We start from the raw sequence: 10,862 nt of genomic DNA, 5'->3' as shown, positions 1-10,862 counted from the left end.
CAGACAAGTTGCTGTCGTTTTGTTCTTCAGTCTAGTTGTGGAGGACGTTGCTTCACTGGCCCAAGTTGGCACCATCATTGCCCTCTTCCCGGGCCGGCTTCTGGACGGCTGCTCACCGCGGCTGCTGGCTACACACGGTAGCCCATGGCAACCCATTGCAGCAGGGCTGCAGCCTACACCGATGCCGGTAACTCACGGCAGCCCAGCTCCAGGTCGAGCTGTTGCTCAGCATCTTAGCTGTAGAGGGCAGTGTCATTGGTCCTCATATGTGGGTTCCGAACCGGGGCCCTCTGGCGTCCCAAGCCAGTTCTTAACCATCGCGCCACTCAGCCGGCCCCACATTAACTTTTATCCAGTGTATATTTTTGTTTATAACCTCCATGTTTTCATAAAGCATTTTGAAATCTGAATGTACCTTGGATGAGCATATCAAAACCTTTGGGACATTCTAAAGTGTGTTAAGCACTTCCTGGTATAACATTTTGGAAAGAACCAGAGTAAAACCCAGATTTCTCAAAACAAAAAGAACACTTTAGACATTAGCCTTGTAATTTCAAGTCTGTGATGTGCCGCTTTGAAAATTAACTGCTTTCAGAATTTAACACATTGTGGACCGGTGACACATATTTGCGTGTATACATTACAGCTGTGCAAGATGGATGACGCAAATCTGCGTTTGTTTTTTTTTATGCGGGAGTTGAACCGGCAGCCTTGCTGTTAAGAGCACACACTCTATCCACTGAGCCATCCAGGTGGCAGCTCAAGGTGCCGAGGTCAGTCCCAGCTGCTGGAGGGCATAGCCTGCCATCGAACAGGCAGTCTTGTCATTAGGAGCAGCTCAGGGAAAGCTCACTGGCCCATGTGGGAATCGAACCAGCGACCCTTGCTCAGAGCTTGTGCTCTCAAGCAAACTCTCAACCAACTGAGCTACTCGGCCGGCCCACAAATTTGCGTTTTTAACACCCACTTGGTTTCCATGCACTAGACACTTAACTATACAATACATGGAGCCTTTCTCCTTATGGTCCTGCTGATGAATGTTTATCCGAGTTAATGATCTGTGATAAATATAGAGAACAAACAGCTCTGTAGTTACCTCTGTTGCTCTGTTCTGCATTTAGTCAGCATTCAGATTTCAACCACTTTACACACATAACAGAAAGACGTAGTTCTTACGGGAAAAATGTCTTACAGAAGATGAAATTTCAGCGCAATTCTTGGCGGACACTATCTGATGTTGCTGACAACGCTGATAGTGACAGTGAAAATGACAGTGACTCTTCTATTATCGGAAATAGGCAAAACAAAATTGTGCATCCTTTACTGAGTTACAGTGACATTGAACAAAGCGCAAACGAAAGTGACGATGACGATGACATACTAGATTCGGCGGTTTCCACATGGGTAAAAACAGATAAAACACCAAGTTTAGGGCCATTTACCAGAAACCCAGGGGTGAAACAAATTCCCTCTGACCCGACGAAAGTATCACAAGTAACAGGATTCTTTCTTGGAGACAGATTCTTTGATATGTTGTGTGAGAAAACGAATCTATATTACTTACAAAATCAGGAAAAGTATATTACTGGTTCTAAGGAGTTGAAATGGTCAGATGTTACTGTAGCAGAAATGAAAAAATTTTTTTCAATAATTATTCTAATGGGGCAAGTCAGGCAATATAAACTAAAGGATTATTGGTGTACGGATCCATTTTTTAGATACTCCTATTTTCAGGAAACTTAGGAGCCGTAAAGATTTGAACAAATTTGGTGGTGTTTACATTTCAACAACAATGAACTTCTGCAACAATCAACTAACAGGCTTTTCAAAATTCAACCCTTATTGGATTTTTTCCTTGAAAGATTTCAGACTATTTATAAGCCAAATCAACAACTTTCCTTAGATGAAGCAATGATTCCTTGGAGGGGCAGCTTCGTATACGAACATATAACCCGGGGAAACTTACACAGTAGGGCTTACCTGGTTCGTATGGTCACTGAAAGCACCTCAGGCTATATCTTGAATGTAGAAATTTATGCTGGTGAAGGAAAAAAAATTACAGGAAACTATTTTCGCACTTTTGGAACCTTATCTTGATCAAAATTACCATGTCTACCAAGATAACTATTACAATCATGTGACAATTGCTGAAACTCTCCTTTCAAGACAAGTTAGAGTATGTGGAACAATCAAGAGTGAACAGGGGTCTTCCTCCAGAAATTAAAAACGAATCACAGATTCTGAAAAGTGGCGAAACCACATTCAGGAGAAAGGGTGAAATTCTTCTTCAGTCCTAGAGGGATACTCGTGTTGTCACCATGATTTCCATAATTCACAATTCAACAATGGTTGATGTTCCATGGAGAAATGAAGAAGTAAAGAAAAAACCTATTTGTATTTTCCAGTATAATATGTTCATGAAGGGTGTTGAAAAGGCAGATCAGTACTTGTCTTATTATTCTCTCTCGAGAAAAACAGGGAAGTGGCCAAAGAAAGTTGCATTTAGGCTTATAAATTGTGCACTTTTCAATTCTTTTCGAATCTGTCAAAAACTAAACCCTACATCAAAAATGAGATACGAAGAATTCCTGCTACAAGTGGCAAAAGCCTGGGCTACAGATGAGGTGGAGACAGACTCAGACACAGACACAGACGCAGCACGCCCAGGAACATCAACCCAAACCCCTCGTGTGCCTCATGAGGACCCCCCGGGGAGACTTTCGGTTGATATGTGCAAACATGTGCTAGAGGAAGTTGTTGGAAGTGAACGGGGTGAAAGGAAATATCCTGCTAGGAGGCACCATGTTCGTGCTGCCCACACAAAAAGAAGTGAAACTCAGTACATCTGCAGGTTCTGCTTAGTGCCACTCCATAAGGGGGAACGTTTCCAGAGGTATCACACCCTCAAGCACTGCTAGGGTCTTTGGTGAGTATTTCCTGAAAATATCAGTTCACAAAAATAGTTAGTGAATTTGTCATACTCTTTTTTTTTTTTTTTTTTTAAGCTGAGCCATCCTGCTGCCTGTTGGCAGCTCAGCAGCTGCTCAGCTCGGGCTGGACTCAAACCGCTGTTGCTCAGAGCTCAAACTGTTGAGTGAGCTCTTAACCAACTGAGCCACTCGGCTGGCCTGTCATACATTTTTAAAGAAACACAATGTAAAAGTTGATTTCAATGGTTTAAACCCCGGGAACATGCATTTAAATAATTTAAATGCCTTGTCCTCAATATGTTAACATGATTTTTATTTTGATCTCCTTAAATGCAAACCAAATATTTATCATATTTTACAGTCAAATGAAGTCTCCCTGTAAAAATATTTTAATAAAATGTATCTTTATTGCAGAATCTTAAATAATGAAGATGAAGAAGTATTCAGTAATGAAGAGCATGGGTATGCTTCAAAAAAAAGGAAAAAGGGCCATTTTAGAAACGACACAAATACTCAATGTAAGATCACTTTCATTAATAATTTCATGATATTTTACTTGTTGAATATGTTTGACATACCACATTGCCTTGACAGTGCTATCTTACGAAATGAAAGATGAGACAGATGTGTAACTGACAGCACGTGTCGGCGTTGCCCCTGATGTCCTGGCCGACTTTTTGCGGCACATCCATGAGTCACTGAGAAATGTTTCGGTTACTCAGTCTGCTCAAGAAGACCTCTGGGGAGTGGTCCCAGGAAGCATTGGGATTTGAGTTAACGTGAAAAAATTGACTTAAATTGAATACCATATAAAGGCAGTGACAGAGAATAGAACTTTTTATCAGGGTACATAATAATTTATTAATAAGTGCATTTTATACCTATCTATGCTTTGATGTTACCACAGTCGTTAGTGATTCTAATTTTCTTGTTCGTTATTAACAGTTGGTACTGTCTTAAATCATTTTTCACATAAAGATATGTTTCAGCACCTTCTAAACTGATGTTAGGAAACAAAGCAATTCTGTGTACATTTAAATATGTAAAAGCATCTCCTGTCTATACCATAGTCAAAGTTTTGTTAGCATCGTATGCAGGTATTTTAAGTTCCTGAAAATCTTCATTTTGAAATGATTCACAGGATTTTGAAAACAAAGTTAATTTTTATTCTAGATTTCTATCGTGAAAAATGGATCTATGTCCACAAAGAAAGCACAAGAGAAGTAAGTATTCTGTTACAAAAAAAGAGCATATTTTTTATTGTTGATGTTGAATATGTCATCACATAACATAAATAATTTTTTGCAATATCAAATCTATTCTAACAGATGAAAACCTGAGGATCTCTGACACAGTGAAACTTTGTGTGTGAGTGTGCGTGAGTGTGCACGTGTGTACGTGTGTGCATGGTGCAGGGTTAGCGCCCCCAGTACAAAGCTGAGTGAAGAAAAGGGCTGTTTCCGAACGAGCTGTGAATGCTGAGGCCCTGGCACCAGTAGGGAGGTGTTGTGGCCCTTCTGTGTTTGGGAACCTGTGAGAACATACACATCCTCGTTTAACACGTAGAGTTGCTAATATGACATCAGTAACTGAGTGTGACTCTGCAAAGAGCAGTCTGAACCTTTCCTGTCCTTCCTTTTGCCAAGTTGGCCGAAGCTTTTTTACGAGCCACCAAACCGCCTGCTCACCCCAGCTCCGCACGTCGTTCTCCTCTGCCAGGCGTCCGGGGACACTCCCTTCCGCAGCCTGAGAAACTCTGCCGTTGCCTCGTTTTGTAGCAGTTTGCGGAAATAATTTAGGGAGCAGCTGTTCAGTATACGTTAGCATTAGTTCAGTGTTCCAGAAGTGTTCATAACGGGTGTCCTGAAACTAGCCCCGCTTCCTAGAAGCGTAAGGGTTAGATTCTGAGATAGAAAACTCATTTAAACTGTTTGGTGATGGTTCATATCATTACGTGGGTATGAAACGACGCCAATCCTTAGCATACAGCCTCCCACACCGTTAGGAGAGTGTTTGGCAGAATCTGAAATAGTTTGAGCTTATGAAAGACTATTAAACATTTCATTTGCTCTGTGTTACCACACTGATGACAGAAACAGGATCCGACTTAGGCCAGTGTAAGCACCAGAAGAGGGATTCGCAGTGCATCTGCAGAGATGTTACGTGGCCCCGAGGAACAGGACTGCCAGGCTTGGGAAGGGAGCAGGACTGGGAGCTGGGAGCTGGCCCTTCTTTCTCCAGGTGTGTCTGGTCTCACCAGGTGTCTCATCTTCTCACCTGATGCAGCCCAGGTACCTGCTGCCTTTTGATGTGGCCGAGTCAGGCTGCCCTGCCCTCCGTGCGTGGGTCCAGGCCCCGTTGAAGCTGGACTGCTTGTGCGGTTCAGACGCGCCCTTTGCAGCTCGCTCTGTGCGTCAGATTTTATTCCCCAAAGAAGAGGCTGTTGTGAGATGGTGGCTACCCAGACAGGAGTCTGCCGCACCAGCATTTAGGGTTCGGTTCGTTGGGAAGAGGTTCAAGCAGAAATATCAGCTGTGATTGATTTCAGATTTTGTCTAACTAAGCTTTGCTTCCCCCATGGCTCCCAGGAACATGGAAGATTTTCAGTAGCAACATGTACTGAATGTTTTCAGTTAAGTGCATGTTGTTGGTTTGTGTACACATTCGGACTGTTCTTGGGACCTGGGCACAAACCAAATTAACCCTCGCTGTGCACCTCCTACCTGAGACGAAGGTGTTTTGCCTCTTCTCTAGACCCTCTCCTGCATCACCTCATGTTCTCTGTGATGATTCCCCCGTTTATCTATCCCACAACTCTTGAGTTGAAAAATCTCTTTACATGTTCTTCATATTTCAGATAGAGAAGATTGAGTTGCAAGGAGCCCTCAAGCCTAATGTCCATAGCTACACAAACCCCCATAGAATACAGGATGTATCATTCAGGGCAGACATCTGAAATGGGGCAGCAGTGTTTCTGCACTTAAAAATAATTACTGTGTTTCTTTTGTCGTCTTTGACATCTGGCCTGTGGGTCTAACTACCAGCTTCTTGGGCTTGGGGGGCTAATCACCCCCTGCTCCCAGCCCGGAAGCTGCCCATTGTCACATCCCACCGAGCCCTGCTGTCTCCTCCTGAGCGCTGTGTGCAGACCCGCCCCCACCCCCACCCGCTCACATGTCTCCTGCCCTTGACCTGTGTGTACAGCAGACTGCCAGACCTGCAGGCCTGCGTGGCTCCTGCAGAGGAATCGAACGTCTGCACTCACTGTTTACGGTAGATGCGTCTTCCCAGCAGGCAGGCCCCTGCCTCCTGTCTTTCTAGTTGCGTAGCCTGCACTGCTTCACTTCTTTTATGATTTCAGGCCTACTCTGCCCTCCCACCCGGGGTGGTGTTATGCCAGCAGTGGTATGGACATGGCAGATTCTCCACAAATGACCTAAATTTAGCATTGCTATAATTTTACTCTACCATCATCTAAATATGGAGTAAGTCATAATAAGAACAAACGTCCTTTCCAAAACCCACAAAAACGATTTGCACAGGCTCACTCGCCTTAACCGTCAGTGCCCTGTGACCGAGCGGCTCAGGCCTCGAGTTCTAACTGTGCTGTGTCTGCTTCCAGAGACACGGCTACTGCACTCTGGGAGAAGCTTTCAACCGCCTGGACTTCTCAAGTGCCATTCAGGATGTCCGCAGGTTCAATTACGTAGTCAAAGTAAGTATTTACCTCCCGTCCCCTTTGCGCTCACAGAGGCTCCACTCAGAGGCCTGTCCTCTGCTACATGGCTCTGTCGAGAAGCTGCTCCAGCAAAATGAGTTTTGGAGTAGACATATGCCTATTGTATGTTTAGTGACAGAAGGTTCTCTTCTGCTAGAGCAATGGTTTTCTAGGGGTTCTTTGTTTTTGTTCTCTTTTCTAAAGTCACCCAGCTTCTTACCGGTCTCATCAGCTTCCAGAATGAGGGTCCAGCCCCTTCCTTGACTGTGTCCCCATGGAGGGGAAGCTAAGCCATTTTCGTTTGTCACCACTGCTCCTAGGGTAGGTACAGCAGCTCCCTGTGATCTATACACATTTTCTTCTGTCCGGGGACCTTCTCCTGCAGACACTCACTTGCCTTGGTCCCTGTAGCCCCCAAGGTTGATTTGAACGTTATTTGCTTTTGGAGATGAAGTCCTCCCTGTCTCCTGAGTTTTTCATGGACCCTCTAACAGCGAAGCCATGAAAACAACAAAAAAGACGCAGGAGACTAGAATGTCTGGTTCTTTGAAGGCTTCGAAACTTGTTCCTTGTTTTACTGAGAATGTGTGCCTTCTTCAGCAGTTCACACCTCAGCCCACCATGAGGGGCTGGGAATGAAACTGTGGTCAGGACGGCCCATGTGGAGTGGCTGGTGGGCCTGGGACGTGTGCTGGAGGCCGCACCGGCTGTCCATCAGGCAGCAAGGTCCTGAGCCTCTGCATGCGACACCTGCGAGGCCTGGTGTCCACCTCAGAGGGCCATCGCTGGGAGGTCATGCAAACTCCCAGGACACACTCCACCCTACATGTTGGCCCTGTTTGGATCGATTTAGACAAAGGGATAACAGCAGTCGCGTGCACATCCAATACAGTTGAGAAACAGGTCACGGGGAGAAGTAGAGCTGGAGACAGGAGAGGGGCTCCTGTTAAGGCCTCCGTTTTCTTGGTTCTATGAACTTTTCCTCTTATGAAAATCTAGTGACTTACTTGAATGTCATATGACATTTTAAAATAATGGCCTTTGAGTTCAGTGAAACTGTAGAAAAGGACTCAAAGATTTTTGGTCTTACTGCTAATCAAGCCTTCGTTCGCTATGTTCAATTTGTGTTAAGGGACCCAATCACATGCTAAGCTATTGTCGTATAATAATTTATTCAGGGGGCCGGCCAAGTGGCACATTGGTTAGGACTTGGCTTGGGACACCAGCTCTGAGCAGCAGGGCCCTGGTTCAGATCCCACATGACGGCCAGTGACGCTACGCCCTTTACAGCTAAGATGGTGAGCAACAGCTTGACCTGGAGCTGGGCTGCTGTGGTTCGCCAGTGACGGCATAGGCTGCAATGAGTGGCTGGCAGCCGGCGTGAGCTGCTGTGAGCTGCCATGAGCCACTGTCCAATGGCCAGTGACCAATCTGTCTCAGCTGGGAAGAGCACAATGATAATACCAACATGGGCCAGTGAAGCGATGTCCTCCACAACTAGACTGAAGGACAAAAGGACAGCAACTTGTCTGTTCCCCTTCCCTGATTCCCCAACGCTGTTCCCCTCTTCCAATTCCCCAATTAAAAAAAAAAATCTTTAAAAAATAATTTATTCAGGGACCCTGCCATCCCCGCCACCTAACACAGGACCTGGAAAACACCCGTTTTTGGCTCTTCCTGAAATGAACCTCAGGATGAACAAATGAGGCACCGTTCACATGCACTGTTTTGTGAGTTATTCCAGTTATTCACCACTATTAAATATTCTCCACAAATTCTACCTCAAGCATGAACAGTCAGTAGGACTCTCTAAAATAATTACATTTTTGCCAGTTACTTTACTAAACCTACAGGCACCTCTTTGCAAGAAAACTTGGTATTTGGACATGGAGGAATTTCATCCTTTTTTATAAAACAGATTCTTCACAAAAGAGTTCCTTAGCACAAAAAGATATATTTAATTAAAAACAAAACACTTCCTTATTATTAATTCAAGAATTGGCTGTCCGCTAGTATTCCAGGCGTTTCCTATAATTTTTCGCCTTTAAACGTGTTGGGCTAAAGTGTACAACCAAACATGTTAATGCCCTAAAAATAAGACTCATTGAGGAGGAAAGAGGAGAAACGACAGTGCAGGACCTGTTCACAGCCGAAGGGCACGCTCTGTAGCTAGACAGCTTGGCTCAGCAGGATTTAGTGTGATGCTGTAGCTGTGAGGTTTTCAGAGGAAGCACCACACTGGCCGGGCCTGCTTTCCTTTCATTCGATGGCATGCCGACAGAAGCGTGTCCCAGTTATTTAGACATCTGGAATTGTCATTAGTATAGGGTCTGCAAGTACGTGGCGCCTTCTTTTGTCTGTCTTTGCCTTCCAGCCTATTTTATCAGTAAGAAAACTGGAGCGTGACTAAACACAGCAAGCAGCTAAGAGTTCTTTGAAGAAAACTGAAGTTATAAACTGTGTAACAGTTCCGTTTGTATAAAGCAACAGTGTTTTTCTCTCTCTGCCCGTGGTAGAAGTCAGAAAATGAGACAGAGTTGCTGTGAGATGCTAATTCCCTAGAAGGTGGAGACGAGGGACAACCAGAAAGCAGAAATCATCGCGCAAACCGTGTCTGCTCAGGCAGGGTCCTGAGTGGGAAGCTCGGTTTTAGTGCAGCCTGCGTCAGTTCTGTTGTGGGGCCCCCGTAACCTTCGGGCAGCAGCACGGGGGCCAAGGCGGTGGGAGAGCCGGACGGAACTAGTGAAGCTCCCCCGAAAAAACAGCCTGCGGAGCCTGGTTCTGCTTTGGCTTCGGGAACATCGAGTTGAGAACTTTCCATTCTCAGTGGACGTGGTAAAACTGAGAAGACTTTAAAACGAGGCAGTCAGACTCCAGACCATTGAGGCTGCTGGGAGCCGTTCACCGTGCACCGACACGCGTGACGGTGGGCAGCCTGGCGTGTTCCCATCCTGCTCGTGTAGCCAGGTGGCTTTGGGGCATTTATTCATGCCTGGGCCTCAGTTTCCTCACTGAAGAGAGAGGTGACAGCACCTGTTTCACAGATGTGCTCTGAGAATCAGGCAGGCTGATCGTGTCAAATACTGGAAATAGGGCCTGTATGATAGTCACTCTGTGTTTATTGTCGACTGTAAATGGAAGTGAACCCGCAAGTGAAGACTGAACAGCTGACTGGCTCTGCCCAGTGAAGAATCGATTGTCCACAGCGTCAGACTGACTGAAGATACAGACGGCAGCAGCTGGGCCCGACGCCCTGCGCTCAGTCTCGGTCGTGAGCACACGCACTCGGCGCTCGCGCTCCCTCCTGGGTCCCATGGAGGGATGCACCTTGAATCTCATGTAGCTACGGTTGTGTGTCGCTTTATTAATTCTGATTTTATTATCATCAGAGTTTGGCCTGTAAGGTCTCTGCTTCTTTGAAATGTGTCACATTTTCCTTGTGGCCGTTTCCAGAATTGATTTTTGTGAACATTCTGTTGACAGGAGAAAAATGCACATTCTCTATTTGAAGTATGTAATTTTTCTGATTATCTATAAAACTAGCTTTGGCAGTTCTATTATTTAATTCTTCTACATCCTTCTTTAGAATTTTGAAATTTGAAGAGATACATAAAAATCTACAGTGTTTATATTTTTAGGTAATATTTATTAAATTTCCAACAGATTTTGCTTTATATATCCACCTAAAAAGAGGCTAGTGTCTGGTTACATTTTCTTTGTAAATGTGTCTTTGGCCCTTTTGGCTTAACCGCCATTTTAACCTGAAACATTCCTTGTCACCTGCCTCCTGTGCCTGCACATGGCGGTGTGGTGGGTCCCCCGTCACTTCGTCCCCTGTGGATAGCCAGCCAGACAGCTGCTGCCATGCCTTCTGCTAGTGACAAAGTCTTTTTTTACAGGACTTTTTACACGATATTAGAAAACAGTAGTTTATGTTGATGATGGGAGAGGAGGTTTGTAGGACACGGTCCCTGTTTGTGAAGTCTCAATGATCCTTTTCACGCTTTGAAAGAGATTCTGGTTTTGTGAGTTACATCCATTAATACTTACCATATAGGAATTAAAAGTTTTTATAAATACTCTTGTTTATTTAAAAATAAAGAGTGGCATTGTTTTCCACCTTTGCAAATCTTCCGATGTCTGCTGCAACAGAGGACGCTCGGATCCTCAGGCCTGCCCCTGAGTCCACGTGTCCCATAGCCCCTGGGGTTCCT

The 10,862-nt window shown here is 44.9% G+C and overlaps 1 protein-coding gene across 12 annotated transcripts in view; it reads left to right on the top strand.

The window, feature by feature from the left end:
- The window catches only part of FBXO25 (F-box protein 25), a 40,240-nt gene that overhangs the window by 11,123 nt on the left and 18,255 nt on the right, over positions 1-10,862 (top strand). For 10 of the 12 annotated variants that reach the window (XR_002126893.1, XM_019668763.1, XM_019668757.1 and 7 more), the window contains exons 3-5: positions 3,345-3,448; positions 4,104-4,153; positions 6,553-6,645. Coding sequence is in view for 11 of the 12 variants with exons in the window: in XM_019668763.1 (XP_019524308.1) it covers positions 3,345-3,448; positions 4,104-4,153; positions 6,553-6,645 (247 nt within the window). In the remaining variant the exon portion in view is untranslated. Of the gene's footprint in view, positions 1-3,344; positions 3,449-4,103; positions 4,154-6,552; positions 6,646-10,862 lie in introns of those variants that run through there. The other 2 variants (XM_019668767.1, XM_019668766.1) reach the window with 2 other exon arrangements.

Source organism: Hipposideros armiger, unplaced genomic scaffold (assembly GCF_001890085.2).
Source record: "Hipposideros armiger isolate ML-2016 unplaced genomic scaffold, ASM189008v1 scaffold_538, whole genome shotgun sequence".
NCBI lineage: Eukaryota > Metazoa > Chordata > Mammalia > Chiroptera > Hipposideridae > Hipposideros > Hipposideros armiger.
Note: the sequence above shows the minus strand (reverse complement) of the source record. Positions and strands in the feature narration are given on the sequence as shown.